We start from the raw sequence: 21,174 nt of genomic DNA on the forward strand, positions 1-21,174 counted from the left end.
AAATTTGTCAAGCTACAAATTTTCACTGGTGTAGAATACGGACTGGTAATGGGCAAAGGAAGACAAGATGGTTGACATAGTGAAGTAAATGACTAATATATTTGTGGACCTCCAGTATGTTGTGATAGTGAATGACAGACAACACAGTGGTATGAACTACACAACACACTTTATTTTATAGAAACTCAATACATACCAGAATACAAGACATAATACACTTGAGTCACAGAGTGAACTTAACTTCTGCTGTCAAATATCAGAAATAAAACTGCAAGTCATTTTCTCTGGACAGTGATGCTAACGTTCCCACATATTCATCCTTACACACCATTGAGGAAAACTTATCTAACAAGTTTTACAGTGCCTACTCCAAGCCCCTCTTCAACTACACATTGCCCCAAAGATGTGTTGCTGGGATGTGCTTACAAAATTTGCCTGGAGTACAGTGGAGTCTAGAACCACAAGATTCTGCATATTATCAAAATTACATTCTTCTGAATCAGCATAGTAATGTTCTAAAGGACATCAAAGTAACTTGCACTGTTGAAATGGGATGTCAAAATGATAGTCTCCACCAGATTGTTACAAACAATTCCACAACAAATCTGCCAGTAAACACTATAGCAAACACTGCATGGCATTTATCATCTCAGATATGACTATCCCTATATGTAGAAGTATCCGTCTTAAATGAACCATCTGTTCAGCAAATGAGATTTGTGTTGTAAAGGTATTGTCATCAGCATTTCACAACAAAATCCATTATACAAATTGAACATCATGTTAAAGCCATATGGCAACATTTCCTTCCCCTTAATGTATGTGGTTTGTATTATGCTTGCAGATTTTTGATGTTTGACTTGAGCTCATAACAGGGACAATGTTACGTGTCCTAGTTGAGAGTTGACTGAAAACTCTCATGTGCACAAGGATCTCCTCATTGTGAATCTATGGAACAAAAAATGAATCTAATTTAATCTTAAAAACATTGTCAGGCTTACATTGTACTTATGCCAATATAGCAAATATGAAAAATGTATGTTTCTTGAAGTTTAGCTAACAGGGTGTGTTGTAGAAAGTGTCAGCAAGAAACTGGCACCAGCAGAAACTGAAGACACCTTTTCCATTTCTTCTAACATTGTAATAACACATCATTATGTTGGTGAGCCACCTATGCTTAGTAAATGACTGGTTGTAGCTGCTTGTAGAAATATCAACATAAAATAAGGAGAATAGAGACTGAGAAAATAGCATTGTCGTCTGGTTCAACACTGTATACATAACCATAACAAATTTTAGGTTTGATGACTGTACCTCTGAAATGACTACATCTACAATGTATGACACACTTGAACAAATGAACACAAACCCAAAACAAGATTTCAGGAGTGATGAGTTACTTGAGAAGAAATGATTTCCATTGCAAGGGGTGCCACTGTCCTTAGTTTGCTGCATGATTTCTGATTCCAATTGTATATGGCGCATCAAGGAATTTCTTCTGTAGGCTTAATTTAAAATTCTAATCTTAATCTCAAGCACAACTACTAATTCCAGAACTATTATCATAACACTATATTTGAGATTCCTGGAAATCACACTTCCAGGTTCCAGATGAGTGTAAATGTATTTTAAACTTTTTAAACACTGAAAATGGGAGGGGTAATTATGGAGGTTCAGAGTAAAATAATTCTGAAATACAAAATACCAATGCTTATTTCAACAATGTAAATATCCAAACATGACTGGATTTGTAATGTTGTGTTTGGGATTTTATTTCCTGGGAATTTAGTATCAAAGATATTCAATACAAAGGGTATCATTAATTTTATTTTCCCTTTAATCATTATTTGCACTAGAACTATAATTTCATACGGAAGCATTTATAGAACCAACCAAATCAATTGTTTGGGTTCTCCCAACCCCCCCACCCCCACCCCTTTTTTTATATACAAATTAATAGCTGCAAAACTTTTGTAGCAATTTTGGTCCATGTCAAAGAAGTATGTGCATTGAATAATGAGAAATTTGTTTTGACTATGCAACTTAAAAAAGGCTAAGTTTTAATTTAAGTATGTATTAATAAATATCTGCAATTATTAATTTTGTGTAAATCACATGTTCACAAATTTATTAACTGCCTCTGCTTTACTTGAAAATTATCACAAATTTTTGTCTGTGCTTGTAATGTGTATGTGAAGTATCCTAACCTTTGCTTTTACAGCAGTAAATATTATTGTCTATGAAATAAACTTCATTAATCACATCACTCACTCAAAACAAACTACTCTCACAAATGATGTTAACATTATCTTTCATAGGTACATTTGATTACTTGAAAGATCTAGGCATCATATAACTTTCAAAAATGTTTTATAATTACATTACTACTGTTGCTGAATAATTTTCATTTATAATTACTTTGGCCAGGTCATCATATTTAGAACTTTTGTAATCAGAATGTTTCATTGAACAATTACCTTAACTGAATAATTGACACAAATCAAAACTGAAAGAAACCAGAAAGTGTCACACATTCCTTAAGAATGGAAATAAATAGGAGGAATATCACTATTTATTTCATGGTCAAAGTTCTGCTGAAATCCATTCATAAGGTTATGGTAACTTGTCTTGAACATCCAGAGAATTTAATGTTTGTTATCTCTCTGATAGTAAGCAACAAGGTCAAATAATGCAAGAGGTAAAGGTAAGTACTCACCATACATGCTAAGAAAAAGAAATGATGCACCATGAAGGAGTTATGAAAATTGATCACAAATTGATATTCATACAGGTATCGACAGAAAATGCAAAATTCTAAACTTTGGCAGCTGATGGATGAATGTGTGACACTGCAGTGCAATTTCACCACACAGCTGGTAAAGATAGTAAACAGTGACATGTCAATATCAGGGCATAAACTATTTCCAAATTTCATTCTCTGTGTACTCAGTTGCACATTAACTAGCCTCCCAGACAGGTGTGTGAATGGTGTACACAAACGTGGGCATTTGAGAAAGGACATTTCGAGTACTTGGTGAATCACTCAACATTTGAATAGGACTGATGCCATTCTTTGATTATGTTGGCAGGAATGGGTGAACTATGGCCAAACACAGAGTCAAGAACAAAGCAATCAACCTAGAGAGATGGCAGAACGGGAGGACCAAGCAATCATCAGAGAGTCACTCAGAGCCGTGAGTTTGTCATTATCATTGATCTCACACGCAATTGGTGCTTCAATGACCACAAAGACCATTAATAGTTGGCTCACAGAAAGGAGGCTGACCTCATGGTGCCCCTTGCACTGAGTGCTATTGACCTCTGTACACCAACAAGCCTGTCTGCAGAGGTACTAGGCACATTCGGCCTGGAATCTTGTTCACTAGAGTAGAATTGTCTTCAGTGATAAGTCCTGCTTTGAATTGAGCCCTGATGACCAGCAAAGACATGTCTGGAGGCACCCCAGATCATAGTGGGATACCAACCTGATTATCACCTACCATATGGTCTGGGGTTTAATTTCATTTCATAACAGGACTCCTTTGGTTGTCATTCGCAGCAACCTTACAGCACATTGGTACTTCAGTGATGTTCTACACTCCGTTTTGTTGCCTTGCATGGCAAGCCATCCTGGAATTACATTTCAACAAGGTAGCATCTGCCCACATGTGATGAGAGTTTCTTCTGCTTGTCTTCATGCTTACCAAACCCTGCCTTGGCCAGCAATGTTGCCACATCTCTTCCCAAACTGAGAATTTTTGTAGCATTATGGGCAGGGCTCTCCAATCAGCCTGGGATTTTGACGATCTAATGCACCAATTGGACAGAACTTGGCATGATGTCGTTCTGGAGGACATCCAACAACTCTATCAATGCCTAGCCAAATAACTACCTGTGTAAGGGCCAGAAGTGGACGAATGCATAATTGACTTGCTCAATTTGTGAAACTCTTTATCTTGAATAAATCATCCAATTTTTTTCTGAAATTTTATTCATTTGTTTGTCTGTACATGTAAATCACATCTACTGATTTCCACCCCATTTGCTGCAATGGCCACTGTGTCAAGTTGTGTCTTACAATAAACAATGCATTCCTTTGCGAGGGCAGTTCTCCATCTCTGTACATTACAAGAATATGGAATGGCAACATACATTGTTAGTGGTAAATTCATCATTGGTACGAAATATTTTTGGTTTAGACCCCTTTTCTGTTTTTTGTTTCCAGGTGGTTGACAGAGTACATTTAGTATCTTGAGCACATTTAGTGTCTTAACTGCTGCACTTTCAAGATTAAGGCTCCTTCCTGTTGTCATACAATTAGCTCTTTGAAAATGCCTTGGGTCATGCAGAAAGCTTTGAGGCATATGTCTTCCTGAAGTCTTCAATGATACCTGAACTTTGTCACCCCTGCCCCATTTCTTTTGCCTTGCTTGACAATGTCAAGGCCAAGATGCAACATTGGCAGGATCTTGTTGTTTCTCCTATGTCATTTAGTCAATGGGCCACCCCTCTGGTGGTGATTCAGAAGCCAGATTGTGCCATATGCCTTTGTGGTGATTTGAAACGGTCAGTCAGTGCACAGTGTGCCCTGGTTTTGTATCCAGTTCCACAGCTGGAGAAATTGTTGGTGAAGTTGTGGGCCAGTATTTTTTATGAATAAACTTGCATGATGGATACCTGCAGTTGCTGTTAGATACAACTTCTCAGAATTTCTTGGTGCTCAACATTATCATTGGGCTTTACCAATTTAATCACTTGCCTTTTCCTGTGATGATACACTGTCTAGTTTTCTTGCCACATACCAGCTGACATTGTTTAATGAGTGCAGTCTGGTGGAACATTTCCATGAGTGGCAGCTGCAGGGTCTTTTGAATTTGTTGCGCCATAAGCTATATACCCCAGACCATCATGATTCAACCCTTTTGCATCACAGGGCTGCCATTTGGGCCTGGTCTTTCTACCGACAGTAAGGATGACTTACAGGTATAGTGGCAGGCCACAAAGCTCGGCATTTGTTTGTAGCGGACATTTGTTAGGAGAAGTTGTGTTAGCAACCTGTTGGACCCTCACAACTGCCATCTCCACACTTGCTAGATGATGCAGTCTGGTGGAACATTTCCATGAGTGCCAGCTGCAGGGTCTTTTGAATTTGTTGCACCATAAGCCATATACTCCAGACCATCATGATTCAACCCTTTTGCCTCACAGGGCTGCCATTTGGGCCTGGTCTTTCTGCTGACAGCAAAGATGACTTTCAGGTATAGTGGCAGGCCACAAAGCTTGGCATTTGTTTTTAGTGGACATTGGTTAGGGGCAGTTGTGTTAGCAACCTGTTGGACCCTCACAACTGCCATCTCTACACCGGCTAGATGATGGGGTCAATCACAGAACTGATCCAATGAGGGGTTCCCAATTATGACAGCAACTAGGGCCCTGGTGGGGATAGCTCTGGTGACTGCCAAGGTGGAGTTCATGGAATTTGATCTGGTGCCCCCCTTCCCCCCATTCACCAGTGCTGAGTCCTCACCCCCACCAATGCTAGCAGATCAACCATCACCCAGTCTCCAGAACCTTCCACCATATGGCAGAGGTAGCTGCATCTGCATTATCTCCATCAGTGGTTGATCCACTGCCACAGAGTCTTGCACCATCACTGGTTTTATGACAGAGGTCGTGGCAGAAATAAGGCCATTTACACCTCTATGTGGCCTTTTCAGGGGGGAGTGGTTTAGTGTCCCTGTGCTTGGTCATCAAGATAGATGTAGATGAGTTGGTATAGATACTGCAGCATTACAGAACAAAATGCTGTCATGGAAGGCACACAGGAAGTGTGGCTTTGGCACACCCATTGACTTAGGAGTTTACTTTCCAGTGGTGGTAGGCCTTGCCCAGCAGTTCTTCCATTGATTTCAGCTACCTCAGACCTGGCCTTTGCCTCACACTGTTCTTTGTTTCCAGGTGCTAGTGTCAGTTGTTTGTGCTGGCCATGTTTGTGTTTATCCTTAGACTCTTCTCAATGCAGTGTTCAGACTCACTGTCCCCCATAGACTGACTCTCACATTCAGTTATGTTCCCTCTTCCAGCATTCAGCTCTGTGGCTTTGCTGTTGACTCAGTGTCAGCTCATATAGTTACATTCATGCTGACAATGATGGTTTGTGGTATTTTTGTACCTTGTGTGGAAATAAAAGAAGTGAAATGGGATCACACAATAAAAACATCAACCATAAAGTCTAATATCAGAGGTGACAGAGAAATCACAAAGCAGAGCAGGATCAGAAAAGGAACACACACAAGCAGCAACAACAGATGAGTAGCAACACAGAAACCATTACAAAGGTAATCTATATTCACAGCTGAAGAAGGAAGAACATCTGCAATGGAAATTGCAACAACATGTGCAACAGACAAAAGGAATGTAAGTACTTTAAGGAGTAAATATAACAATTCAGTGAATAATAGAGATGCTGAGTTCTTGAAAGGCTTGTAAACAAAACAGATCTTTTCTAGCTTTTGGTCAATTTTTTTTCAGAGCTACAGAGTACATGCACACTGCACACCTACCTACCCCCCCCCCCCCCCCCGCCCCTCCCCACAAACACACACACACACACACACACACACACACACACACACACACACACACGTTATGTTGAGTGGAGTTGCAAGTGAAGAAAGCTGGCAGGGAATGGTAGGGGTGCTCAGAAGATGCACTGGACAGGAAGGTGGCACCAATGAGCTTGTTCTGGCCGCAGACATGGAGAGTTGTGTCCAGCACACAGTAACATGGAGGAATGGTTTGGAAGGATGAGAAAGAATGGAGGAAGAAGGAGACTGAGTGGAAGAGGGCGTGTGAATGCAGGATTAGTGAAGTTAAAGCCTTGGGGCAAGGGTAGAGTTTGGTGTGGGGCAGGGATTAGCAAAGATGGAGGACTTTTGACGACTTGGTGCTTATACACTTTGTGAGTTGCTACCTTTACCCCTTGAATTATTTACATTCCACCAGGACTTTCTGTTATCAGGTAACAGGAATATATGGGAATACAGGCTTCCCTTTGGGGTGCTGCAAAAGCTACAAATCTAGAAAGTGAGTCCACTCAGTAGACTGCCTTTCTTACAGTGGTATAAGGATAAAGAGGTTATGCCACAGTTTGCTTAATTATGACATCCCATCAACATTATGTGAACAAAACAAATTCCACAGTGTGTTAGTTCAGCCTTTGTGTAGCAACAAACCCATGTTGCAAGGCTAGAACTGGAAAAAATCATACAAACTCCACTCACTTGCCACCTGCACCTTGAATCCAGTCTGTCACCCTGTGTGTGGGAGTAGGTACGACCACCGTACTCTGTAAGTGGAAAGCTACTATGAAGCAATGCAACCAGTTCCACTGACATCTGAGGATTTGCCTGCAGAATATCAACACTAGTGATTTGAGGACTATCATCAATTTTACCATGAAGGCAATGGATGGGGCAGTAACATCCATGAAGTCAAAAGGTCTGAATTTTGCACCTGTTCGAAGAACATTTCCTAAATCATAAGCAGCATCGAGCAAGCAATCTGGGGGCTCCCCACTGATACTGCAGAAGAGATGACTACCGAGACCAGTAGATTCTTGACAATGCCAAAATGCTAAATAATGATGTCATTGTGGCAGAACGCAAGGCTGTATACAACGATATAGTCATCTTGGTAGCTGACAAAGGCAATACAACAGCGCTGTTATGGTCATATGACTGTTAGCAGAAGATTATGATGCTGCTACAGGATCTGGTATACAAGCAGGTGAAGAAGGATCCTACACTAGCTGTGAAAGGAAGACCATCTCACTCCTCAACAACTGAGTTCTGGACAAGGATATGATCAGAATGCAGTACCCTACAACATCGGTACCACTATGACTTGACGGCCTCCTGAAAATAAAGAAACAAAGAGTTCCACTATGTCCAAATGTGAACACTATAAATTTGCCACAGCCCAACACTTGGCAAATCTACTAAAACCTCTCATGGGTCTCTGTCCACACAGTGTCAAGAACTCAACAGAATTTGTGAAAATGCTTTAAGAGAGATGTCTGGACAAGGGAGATCAGCCCACTTTGACATGACATCTCTTTACACATGGATACCACTAGAAGATTCTGCGGTACTACTAGAAAGTCATTTCAATAATGATGTTGTGAAACTGTTCCTACTTGTACTCGCAACCATTTACTTCCACAGTAGTGAAAACTTCTATGAACAGATAGATGGAATCATCATGAGATCCTCTCTAGGCATTGCTAAACTATATACAAAACACTTAAGAGGAAATAGCTTTCAAAGCAGCTCTACAAATATGTGGACAACACATTTGTGGTTTGGTCACACAGTGAAGAAAACCTAGAGGAATTCCTGTGCCTCCTTAACAGCATACATGACAATGTTAGGTTCACTGTCAAGATGGAAGAAAATGGAATCCTACCATTCCTTGACATTCCAGGACATTCTGATAAAGAAGAACCTTGGTGTTTGGCTGGGACATTTTGTCTACCTGAAGAAGACACACAAGGATCTGTACCTAAACATCAACAGCTGTTACTGTCCACAGCGATACAAGTCAGGGCTCACCATTGTGGCACACAGAATGTGAGCCGTAGGTGACAAGGAAAGTCTGCCTACTGAGTTATGGTACCTGCACAAAACCTTTTGCAAGAATGGCTACTCCCAGAGACACACATAAGATGTGCTCGCCAATCAAACAAGAAGAAGAAATAAAGTGACCCAGAAGAAGAAACCAATCACCTGGAATTCCTTCCATACACAGGGAAATCCACAGCAAAGATTGCAGGATAATGGAGAAACACAACATAAAAAGTATATTCTGGTCAACGCTTTGAAACAAGAATATGCTTGGCTCAAAAAACCAATTAAGGCTATGGGCACCTGGTATCTCCACCGTCAGTTGTGAGTGATGAGCAGTACATCAGCCAGATGCAGTGATGCATCTCACAACACTGTTCAGAGCATGTGAGATGCATCTGTCTCGACTAAACTGACAAGTCCGCAGTTTCAGAGCACAGTATCAATGAAGGACACATGTTTGTTTTTGTACATAAGAAGATGGTGTGACACTCAAATGAGATCTGGGATTTGGTCAGAAAAAAGGCAGTGGAAATGCAAGTACATGATGATCTTCTCAATCAGGAAAGCAGTTTTCAGTTGATCTCTGCATGGAATGTAGCATTAGCAAAAATACACCAGGAATGTTCTGATGTGATAGCAATAGAGGCAGTGGATGAAATAGACAGGCAGCATGAGGACAAGATGCCTGGACCACTTCCTCTTCCTCCGCCTCCTCCTCCACCACCTCTGTAATGAGTCTCTATGTTCGCCAGTGTACAGTGAATCAGTGTCAATGGCTACCTCAGTGTAGTAGCTTGGATTTGTGATTTAAGAAGTTTGGGAGTGCACATTCATGTCTAAAAGTAAACATGGCTCATTTTTATTTATTGTCATTCAAATTTTAGCATTAGAATGGATAAGGAGTGTGGCTGCTGTGGGCAAATGCAGAAGGAGCTGGGTGCAGTTTGCAAACAGATGAAAACTATTGACCACAGTCAGCAGTCTGTAAGCTGCTCTCAAGGGGTTTTCTGGCTGAGAAACTGGCGCATTACATAGGACTTCTCAACTGTCACTTGAGGTCATGAGCTCTGCTGCCAAGGCTTCCTCCAGCATACCCAGAGCATGAGCACCATGCTTACTTCAGGGTACCTGGCTGGTTGTAATATGTTTGCACCATCCAAGGTGTAGAGTGAATGTGGGGACTGGACATCTGGCTTACTCCATTCACCCTATAAGCGCACAAGTGGCCACTCCTTCAACAGAGCCTGAGCAGGCTCACCCAGGGGAAGGGTTTGCTAATTGTTAGGAACTCCAATGTTGGTTGTATTATGGAGCCCCTTAAAGACATAGCATCCAGGGCTAGAAAGAAGTCCAATGTAGACTTGATATGACTGCCAGGGGGCCTCATCCAAGATGTGCAGAAGGCTCTGCCTGTAGCTATCAAGGATGCAGGCTGCATAAATCTGTAAGCTGTGGTTCATGTCAGCATCAATGATGCATGTTGCTTAAGATCTGAGGTCATCCTCAATTCCTAGAGTCACTTGGCAGAAGTGGTGTAGACTGCTAGCCTTGCTTGCAGGGTGCAAGCAGTGCTTATTATTTGCAGTACTGTACCCAGGATTGATCATGTCCTTTTGGTTTGAAGCTGAGTAAGGGGTCTCAACCAGAGGCTCCATCAACTCTATAACAGATTTTTGGTCCCATGTTATGGGGTGGAGTATTGATACTTTCCCCTTTATAGGTCAAGGGTGCAATACACAGAGGAAAAAGTAGCACAGTACATCTGTAGTGTACTTTTTTTTGGGTGGGCAAGAGTTTGATGTCCTCCAATCAGATCATTTACAAAGTAAAGACACTTCAAATGTCAAAATTTCAACAGAAAATAGATGAAGAATTGGAAACAAAGTCACCGAATTTACTACTGTCTAGGGAAGCTGTTGCGCTCAAATTATTGTCATAACTGAGAGCTGGATAAAATCCAAGTTAGAAAGCTCAGAAATACTTAAAGAGATATGAAATGTATATCAGAAAGCCAGATGAGTCATCATTCATTACAGTCAACAAAAAATATGTTTATCAAGGTCAAAAGTGAGTCTGACTGCAAAGTTATCTTGATGTCAGGAAATGGCCTAGTTAAACTTAAATTAATCATTAGATTCTTTTACCAGCCACCCAGTTCTGCTGTAACAGTTGTAAAATCATTCAAAGAAAGTCTATGACATGTATTGCAAAAGTAACCAGATCATAAAGTATTATTTGGAGGCAACATTAACCTACCAAGTATTGACTGGGGTATCTATGGATTCACTGCAGGTGGTACAGTCCTATGAAGTGGTTCTGAACACTTTCTCCAAAAACTGTACTGCACAATTAGTTCATCAACCCACATGCAGTGGAAATATTTTAGACCTCATAATTACGAACAGGCCTGACCTTATCAACAATGACAGTACAGGGGCAATGGTTACTGGTTACAATATCATCATAGGAGCTTGCTTTAAATGTAGAAAAAACGCATATTAATGCAGATGAGTAGGAAAAACAATCCTGTAGAGTTCAGGTACAGTATTAGTTCTGTGCTGGCTGACATAGTCACATAGGTTAAATACCCAGGCATAATGTTGCAAAGAAACATGAAACCAAATTGCGCATATGGCCAATTGTAGGAAGGTGAATGGTTGACCTCAGTTTTTTGGAAGCATTCTAAGAAAGTGCAGCTCATATATAAAGAATACTATGTGTGGAACACTCACATGACCCATTCTTGAGTACAGGTTGAACATTTGGGATCCCCGCCAGAGCACATTCAGATGTATGCTGATAGGTCTATTACTGGTAGCTTCACTCAACATACAAATATTACAGAAATGCTCAATGAACTAAATTGCGAATCCCCGGTGGAAAGAAGATTTACATTTTGCAAAACATTATTGATGACATTTGGAGAACTGGTATTTTCTAAAGATTGCAGAATAATTCTACTTCCACCAACATACATCTCATGTAAGAACCATAAAGTCAAGATAAGAGAAATCAGGGTCATAAGGAAGCATATGCCACTAACATTATCTCATGTAAGGATCATAAAGTCAAGGTATGAGAAATCAGGGTCACAAGTAAGCATATACATAGTGTTTTTCCTTTACTCCATTTGCAAGAGGAATAGGAAAGGAAAGGACTGGGACCAGTACAAGGTAGCCTCTGCCACACACCATACAGGGCTTTCAAAGTATGTATGTGGATGTAGATAGCCACAACAGTCACCTAAGTTAATAAATCTGTCAAAAAGCCAAGAAAGGGCAGATAAACAGTTGCTAGCATCCAACTCGGAGAATGAACAGACATGATATACTCCCAATGTGATGGACATAAAGGAATTATGGGCAAAGTTTAAACCAGTTGTAAATCAAGCTCTGGGGAAATGCATGTCAAGTAAGGACAGTAGAGGCCCACCATGGTTTAACAACAAAATTTGGAAAATGGTGAGAAAACATTGATCATTGCACTCTCACTTCAAAAAAGAATGCAGAAATGTCAACAGACAAAAGCTAGTAGAAATCTGATTGTGTATAAAAATATCAATGCACAAAACATACAAGAATTTTTGACACCATACATCAGCAAAATATCTTGCTGAGAATCCATGGGAATTCTGTTCCTACATAAAATCACTGAGCATGTTATGACCAGTCTGATATGGCAATGGGAGAGACAAAACTTGAAGTTTAAATTTTGCATTTAATACAACACTAACACAGCAAGATTGTACATTTATACCATTATCTGGCTGCAATACAAACTCCTGTATGAAGGACATAGCTGAAATGCAACTGAAAGAGTTGAAAACAAACAAATTGCTAGGTCCAGATGGATTCCCAATTCGGTTTCACAGAGTACTCTTCAGCACTGACACCTTAATTCACTTGCTTTTATTGTGAATCTCTCATCCATTGCAAGGTTACCACATACAAGAACAGTGAAAGAACAGACCCATAAAATTACAGACCTATGCTCCTAACATCAGTTTGCTTTAGAATTCTTGAGCATATTCTAACTTGGACCTGTAGTAAATTTCCTTGAGAGAGCAAAGCTTCTCTCTACAACATGTATTTAGAGAGCATTGCTCATGTGACACTCCGCTTGCCCTTTTGTTACACAACATCTGGTGAATTGCAGATGAAGAACAACAGGGAGATTCCATATTCCTCGATTTCCAAAAAGCATTTGAAAAAGTGTCACACTGCAGACCGTTAATGAAGGTATGAGGATACTGAACAAATGTTCAAACAATGGAAAATCCAGTATGGAATGTACCAATAGCAGAGAAGGAAAGTTGCCACTCATGATATAGCGGAGATGCTGAGTTGCTATAGGCACAAGAAAAAGATTCACACAATTAAAGCTTTAGGCCATTAAGGCCTTTGTCACCAGTAGACACACATACACACATGCACACATACACTCACATAAACGCAACTTGCACACACACATAAACGCAACTTGCACACACATCTGCAGTTTCAGAGATTTTCAGATATATAAGTAGTGCAAAGGCTTTTTAAGTAACTGAACCCATTATGTTGTCCTGGATGGAAAGTGTCCGCCAGAGACAAAGATATTGTCAGGTGTGCCCCAGGGAAGTGTGACAGAACAGCTCCTCCTCTTTATACACATAAAAAAATCTGATGGATAGGGTGAGCAGCACTCTGCAACTATTTGCTGATACTGATGAAGTGTAGGGAAAGTGCTGTCATTCTGTGAATGTAGGAGGATACAGGATGGCTTAGATAGAACTTATATTTGTTGTGATGAATGGTAGTGTGCTCTAAATGTGGAAAAATGTAACTTAATGCACATCTGCAGGAAAAAAATCCTGTAAAGTTTGAAAGCAGTATTAGTAGTGTGCTACTTGACACAGTTAAGTTGGTTAAGATTTGAGGTGTAACATTGCAGAGTGGTATAAAATGGAATTACCAAGTAAGGATGATAGTAGTGAAGGCAAATGGTCGACTTTCATTTATTGGGAGAATTTTAAGAAAGTGTGATTCATCTGTAAAGGAGTCAGGTGACAAAAGCCATGGGATAGTGATACACATATGTACAGATGGTAGTAGTATTGTGTACATAAGGTATAAAAGGGCAGTGCATTGGCAAAGCTGTCATTTGTACTCAGGTGATTCGTGTGAAAAGGTTTCTGACGTGATTATGGCTGCAGCACACTAATTAACAGACTTTGAATACAGAATGGCAGTTGGAGTTAGATGAATGGGACATTCCATCAAAAACCATTAGGGAATTCAATATTCTGAGATCAACAGTATCAAGAGAGCACCAAGAATACTAAATTTCAGGCATTACCTCTCACCACAGACAACACTGGGTGACAGCCTTCAATTAATCACCAAGAGCAGCGGTGTTTGCGTAGAGTTGTCAGTGCTAACAGACAAGTAACATTGCATGAAATATCCATAGTAGTTGACTTGGGACATACAACGAACATAGGACAGTCTGGTGACATTTGGCCTTAATGGGCCAAGGCAGAAGATGACAAATGCGGGTGCTTTTCCTAACAGCATGACATCACAATGAGTTTACATGGAATGGACTGGGTCCTCTGGTCCAAATGAACTGATCATTGACTGGATATTGGTATGTTCAGCTCTTCGGAGACCATTTGCACCTGTTCATGGACTTCATTTTTATGGATGAAAATGCACCATGTCACTGGACCACAATTGTTTATGATCAGTTTGAAGAACATTCTGGAAAGTTCGAGCAAATGAGCCATAATTGCATGACATTAATCCCATTGAACTTCTATGGGACATAATCAAGAGGTCAGCTCATGCACTTTTGCAATAATGGACAACTATAGAGCCAGCATGGTTCAATATTTCTGCACAGGCTTTCAACTCAACTTGTTAAGTCCATGCCACATCAAGTTGTCTGCACCACACTGGGCGAAAGGACGTCCAACATGATATTAGGAAGTATCCCATGAATTTTGCCATCTCAGCATATAGAAAATTAGTGCTACACATTCTAGAATAATGCTTGAGTGTTTGGAATCCCCACCTGGTCAGATTAAAGGAAGACATCACAGCAATTCAGAAGAATGCTCCTAGATTTGTTACTGGTAAGTTTGATCAACAAGCTACAGAAATTCTTCATGAACTCAAATGTAAATCACAGGAAGGAAGAAGATGTTCCTTCTCCAAAACACTATTGAGAAAGTTTAGAGAACCAGTATTGCCAACATACTGCAGCATGATTTTAATGTCACCAACATATATTTCACATTACGACTATGAAGAACAGATAACAGAAATCAAGTCTCATACAGAAACAAATAAACAGTTATTTTCCCCTCTTTCCATTTGCAAGTGGAACAGGAAGAAGTATGACTAGCAGTGGTACAAGGTACCCTCTACCATGCACTGTAGGGATGTGTGGCAAGATTGCTCTTACTATTTACACACATTAATGGTCTGACAGACAGTGTGAGCAGCAATCTGCAGTCTTGCAGAGTATGTATGTATATATACACGCAGATGTAGCAGTAGTGATATTTTTCCAGGTGATCTTATATATGCTGTTAAGGACTGATTCAAAAGATAGTAAAGAATCACCATCGAATCTCATTATTGTCTACATTTTCAAAAATTTAAAATCTACTGTTGCTTTTTACTGAAAAACATTATAATGCAAACTGTTTGGTTTTGTAAAAAGGCCATATTCACCTTGACATATGATATATTAAAATCAGTAAACAAAACGTTATTACCATTGTCAATTTTATGTGCCTCATCTAGGGCTTTTGTTTGTGTGATCCATAATATCCTAATGCAAAGGTTAAAATATAATGGAATAATCAACACAGTTTCATAGTTGTGAGGTTACCTGCATGACAGAAAGCAGTAATTATCAGTAGACCACGGATTTTAGGTAAAAACATATTTTGTTCCTGAGTTCCTATTTGCATAAAAATTTGTACTTATGTGTTTCATGACTATTTACACTTAATAGCGTTTATTCTATAGGACCTAAAAAAGCCTATTTCGACGTTAGTGCCTATTTTTGTCTATTTCAGCTTTAATATCCTAAAAAGTGCCTATTTCATCATATGAGACAGTGGTTCCAAGTTTTTCCACACTATACGACAGATGGAAAAAAATATTTTCTGCCCAGCGTGCAGCAAGGTAGCTAGTTGATATGCGCTCATGCTTCGTATTTGCCCAACACTTTGGTCTTTTTTTATTTTTTTATATCGCTATCCCTATTAATACCAAATACTCTTCATAGGTGTTTTATTATTCATATGTAAAAAATAGATCACGGATCTTTAGGTTAAAACCTATTTTTTTTCCTAAGCTCCAATTTGCATATAAGTTGGTACTTGGGGTTCGTGACTAACTAAACTGAATACTGTTAGTTCTATAGGACCTAAAATTCCGTATTTCGACGTTGATGCCTAATTTTGCCTATTTCGGCATCAAAATCCTAAAAAGTACCTATTTCGTTAATCTGACATAGAGTTCTTGTGTTTTCAAAGATTAGAAAAAGGAAATAAACTTAGGGCTTTACGTCTTGTCGGAGGTGAAGGTCGTTAGAGACTGTTTACAATCGCTTTGCTTGCCTTAGTACCAACAGCACTCGGCACGGTTGAATGGTCATCCGTCCAAGTACGCGCCGAGCGCGACAGTGCTTAACTTCGGTGAGCCAATGGGAACAGGTCAAAGATTTGAGTTACACATTAGAATCGAACATGGGAGTACTAAATGTTATATTTGAAAATATTTCATTCGTAGGATTCTGGCCAGCTGTGTATTTTCGCAAAGAAACGGTTTCATAGGCCTTAAGCTGAGCACGGATTAAAAAGTCACAATGTTAATCGTAGACGCCCTCTATAGCTAAATTACTGCCCTTCGCGCATTTTCTCGCTGCTGTCTACAGGCAGTCCTATCAAACTACTCTGTTTCGTGAAAGGTATTATACGTGAATTTTCCGGTTCGAAAAATAATTTGCCAGTAGTGAGATGTTTTCATCTGAAGCACTGGTAGATTGTTCAGAAGGGGTGGCCATCTGTCAGGTGCCATATGTCCAGCAATGAGTACGGTACTTCCCCTATCGCTCCCATGCACCACATTTAAAAAAAAAAAGAACAGGTCATCGTTCACTTTTTCCCAGTGAAAACAAATCAGTACATTGTGTGGCGACCGATGTGTGTAAGTGTTACTGACGTTCAAAGTGCAAAATAAATTCTAGTTTTTGTGTGAGAATACTACGCCATGCTGAAAACAGCTAGTTCGAAGTCTACTCATATAAGGCAGTGGCTGCAAGATTTTCCACATTATACAACAGATGGGAAAATTATTTTCTGCCAAGCATGCAATAAGGAGGTTAGTTGATGGTTTTCTTAGACTTCTTATTTTCCTGTCACTTAGGATTCTTTTTTATTGCTATCCTTTAGTAATACAAAATACTCTTTATATCCGATTCTAAACGGCATTTCCCTTTTCTCTCGTATTAGGTTTCGAGTGTTAAGAAATCTCACTTAACTCAGCATGCAGATGGAATCGCAGATAAAGCTAATGTTGAACGAAAGTCAAAATTGAAGCAAACTCTTTTAACCAGTAAATCTGGTGAATCCTCCGAAAAAAACAAGTTCTGCAGTGATTTGTGTCATGCACTTGTGGCAGCAAACATCCCCTTTCGGAAACTAGAAAACCTTATTTTCAGAGGTTTTCTTGTGAAGTCTATTCCTGCAGAGTCTACGTAAGAATAATGTGGATTCAGCTTACAATGCTGCATTGCACAGAATCCAAGAAGATGTTGGAGAATCTTGTATATGGATTTCTGTGGATGAAACTACTGACTGACATTGTAAACCTGATTATTGGCAAGCTAGATCCAGATGCTCCATCCAGGGCTCATTTGATTTACTCAAGACAGCTTGCAAAAACTAACCAACAAACAATAGCACAGTTTGTGAACAATGGGCTTAAGGTGCTATCCCCTAACGGAGTGGATGAGAATAAGGTGCTTCTGGCCATCACTGATGCTGCTGCGTATATGATAGCAGCGTTTCAACTATTAAAAGTATTCTACCCATTGATGCTGCACGTAACTTGTGTAGCGCATGGGATCAACCGCATAGCAGAGCAAGTAAGGCTACAATTTCCTAAAGTAAATAAAGTAATATCTATGGTGAAGAAAATTTTTGTTAAAGCACCATCAAGAATACAGGCATTCAAAGAACAGCTTCCAGATGTCCCATTGCTGCCAGAGCCTGTTGTCACCCGCTGGGGCACATGGCTGATAGCAGCAGAATACTATAGTACGCATCTCTCAGCTGTCCAGAAGGTGGTTGAAAATATACCGGAGGATGCTGCATCCATAACTGCAGCAATGGAGTTACTCAAAGATTCTTCTTTAAAACGGGACTTATCTTACATTAGGGCCCACTACACATTTATGGCAAGAATAATTTCACAATTAGAAGGCTCAGGGAGACCTATCTACCATAATATTTCTTTGCTTGATGAAGCCAAAATGAAAATTAATGAAGCGCCAGGTGAAGTAGGGGAAAAAGTACGGGCAAAAATGCGAACGGTTTTGCAGAATAACGCTGGCCTGAAGGAGTTGTGTGCAGCTGCTGATGTACTTAGGGGAAAATCCAGCACTCCTGACTGCAGCATTCCTGTCCAACATGTGCCAAAAATGAAGTACGCCCCTGTCACATCTGTTGATGCAGAACGTTCTTTTTCAGCATATAAATTGATTCTGACTGACAAGCATCACAGTTTTTCACTAGAAAACCTAGAAAAGATTTTGGTTATTTATTGTGAAGCCAACTATGGTCAGAATATGTGAAACTACGAATGTATTAATTAAACCATTGCCACATCTTTTTTACGGAGATCTTTATCTTGCAGGAGCTCAAAAATATTTAGAGTTATGTTCAATATTAATGTTGTAGATTGCTGTGCTCTGTAACTGTGTAAATATTCTTTCTCCTTGTTTTAATGACTAATAAGATGTTCACACTGTCAACACTGTGTATTTTAATTTATTTTTATTTTCTCTGCATCATTTTTATTAGAGCCTATTTTAGGTTTTATATAGCCTAAATGAACTAATGAAGGAGCCTATTTTAGGTGCCTAAGACACACTTTTTTACGACCTAAAAATCCGTGGTCTAATTATCAGTTACCACATAGTAATAGGCACTCTGAATTTGAAGCAGTCAGACATGGTTTATTAGAGGGTTTTGTCTGGGTCATTAGTTGTTTATAACACTCACTAATAATCTTTCAGCTGAAGTACCACAAAGTAAGAGATTTATCCTCTTTGAAGATGAGATAATAAGTGCAAAAGTAACAGCTAGTGAGAACTCTCTAAATCAAAAAGTATCCAGTGATATTTGCAAATGTCAACTAATGATTCAGTAGAAATTGGTTGCAATCAAATTTTGACACAGTTCAGTAATGTAGCTCAGTACTTCACATAGGAGAATGCCAGAACCTATAACAATAATCTATCCAAACAATGAAACAAAATAAGTAAGAAGTTAGATCACAATGGGAAATTGAAAATTCACATTATAAACATAAAGCAGCTACATTTGCAGGTATTGGTCACTAATAGCTAAAGAAATTGTTTTATTTTGCATATTTCCACTTGCTAATGAGCTATGAAATCATTTACAGGAATAAAAATTTCAGGTTAAATAAGTGTGTGATAAGAATTATATCTGGTGTCAGTTCTAGAATTTGGACACAGGTTTCACAACATATACATTCAAAATATTTTTCTTGTTACCAATATTTTTATTTTCTCAAAATACTGCACAAACCATGATTATAATATTATAACCAAAAACATCCTCCACAAAGTACAACATTTATATAGGAAGCTGTCATAATGGGCAATCAAGTATCTAACAACTTGCCAGAGCATATGTTCAAATGTTCAAATGTGTGTGAATTTCTAAGGGACCAAACTGCTGAGGTCATCAGTCCCTCGACTTACACACTACTTAAACTAACTTATGCTAAGAACAACACACACACCCATGCCCAAGGGAGGACTCAAACCTCCGGCGAGAGGGCCCGCGCAATCCGTGACATGGTGCCTCAAACTGCTCGGCCACTCCACGTGGTGCCAGAGCATATGAAATATCTTGTATACAATATATTGGAATTTAAGAAAACATTAAAGAAATCTCTGTTAGGCAACACCAGCTCCACTGGAGAATATTTTCACAAGTATCCTCGCAGTTAATATATTAGGTCATAATATTAATATTAGGACTGTAATACTATATAATGTTTCATAAATTTAAGGCATTTTGCTGTATTGCACTAGAACAAAATGTACATTTTCGATACCTTTCCACACCAAACTGACTACTCTCTATAGAATATGGTTCATGTAATACAAATAAAGTATGAGTCCCATAATATCTCAACTTACGTATATCAACTTCCTCTTCAAGTACTGCTTTTGGTTTGAAGAGTTCCTTGAAATGTGGCTTACAGTAAAGCTGGCCTTCATGGCTGCTGTAAGTATCCACTCTAAAACACACAAAATTAAAAATTATTTCAAAGATGACAAACATTTGAGTATTAATCAATGGCATTTTGTTATGAATAACTAAATAATGAAATCTGTCTACTGTCTTCTCAAGAACCTATGTAAATTTTGTAGCACAGATTCATCATGACGACTTCAGTTGGTTATCAAACATTGAGTATCTATGTATTTTGCTGTTGTATCTGACATCACAATGAAATAACTTATATACATTTTTATACTAGTGTATCACTGTATCATTGATCATGGACTGGTCTTAGACCTATACTGTCCAACGCAGTCTCACTCTTACAACTTTACATTCCCCCTGAGATCTGTAGTTCATTATGAGTACTGATAATCTGACATTTTTTCCTCTGTCTCATATCTGCTAACCATCTCCTTTTTATTATTATTATTAAATTAATAATCACATTCTCATCAGAAAATTTCGTTTTCACATGGTCTTTTGTGTGTCAGCAGCAGTAAGATTACCCAGATATGGATGATTTCACATATCCTGAACTTCCTCCGTCAGCCATTTTTATCAAATTTTAATTTATACAAAAAATTGATTTAGATATGATAATTTGCTTAACATGTTAAAATTCCATATATCTTCTGTGTCAATACATCCCTAAAAGTCGCCACTCGTACCTTGATAATTTTATTACTGATATATATAAAAATGGTTTTGACTTACAATACTTTGCAATGACCATCTGTCAAATAACAAAGGCATATGGATAAAATTAATAGCCAAGAAAGTTAAGAAAGACTATGTAATAATTCAGTATGTTTGGCTAGTATATGATAATACATCAACAACTTCATGGGGAAAATGAACATTCTAATCTGGAGTAAAGTAAGAAATTCTGTGGAAGGCTTCAACAGACTCATCTGTGCTCTGCCTGAAATTCTTAATGTCTTTGACTATATAAGGTTTTGCTCAATGCATTTGGAGAGTTGAAATTGGAAATTTCAGTCCACTTTG

General features: G+C 39.0%; 1 protein-coding gene across 6 annotated transcripts in view; it reads right to left on the minus strand.

Moving 5' to 3' along the window:
- LOC124722996 (LIM domain and actin-binding protein 1) overlaps positions 1-21,174 on the minus strand; it is a 234,311-nt gene that overhangs the window by 105,925 nt on the left and 107,212 nt on the right. For all 6 annotated transcript variants that reach the window (XM_047248167.1, XM_047248168.1, XM_047248170.1 and 3 more), the window contains one exon: positions 20,082-20,182. In XM_047248167.1, coding sequence (XP_047104123.1) covers positions 20,082-20,182 — 101 coding nt within the window. The remainder of the gene's footprint in view (positions 1-20,081; positions 20,183-21,174) is intronic.

The sequence above is a fragment of the Schistocerca piceifrons genome, chromosome X, assembly GCF_021461385.2.
Source record: "Schistocerca piceifrons isolate TAMUIC-IGC-003096 chromosome X, iqSchPice1.1, whole genome shotgun sequence".
In the NCBI taxonomy this organism is placed as follows: Eukaryota; Metazoa; Arthropoda; class Insecta; order Orthoptera; family Acrididae; genus Schistocerca; species Schistocerca piceifrons.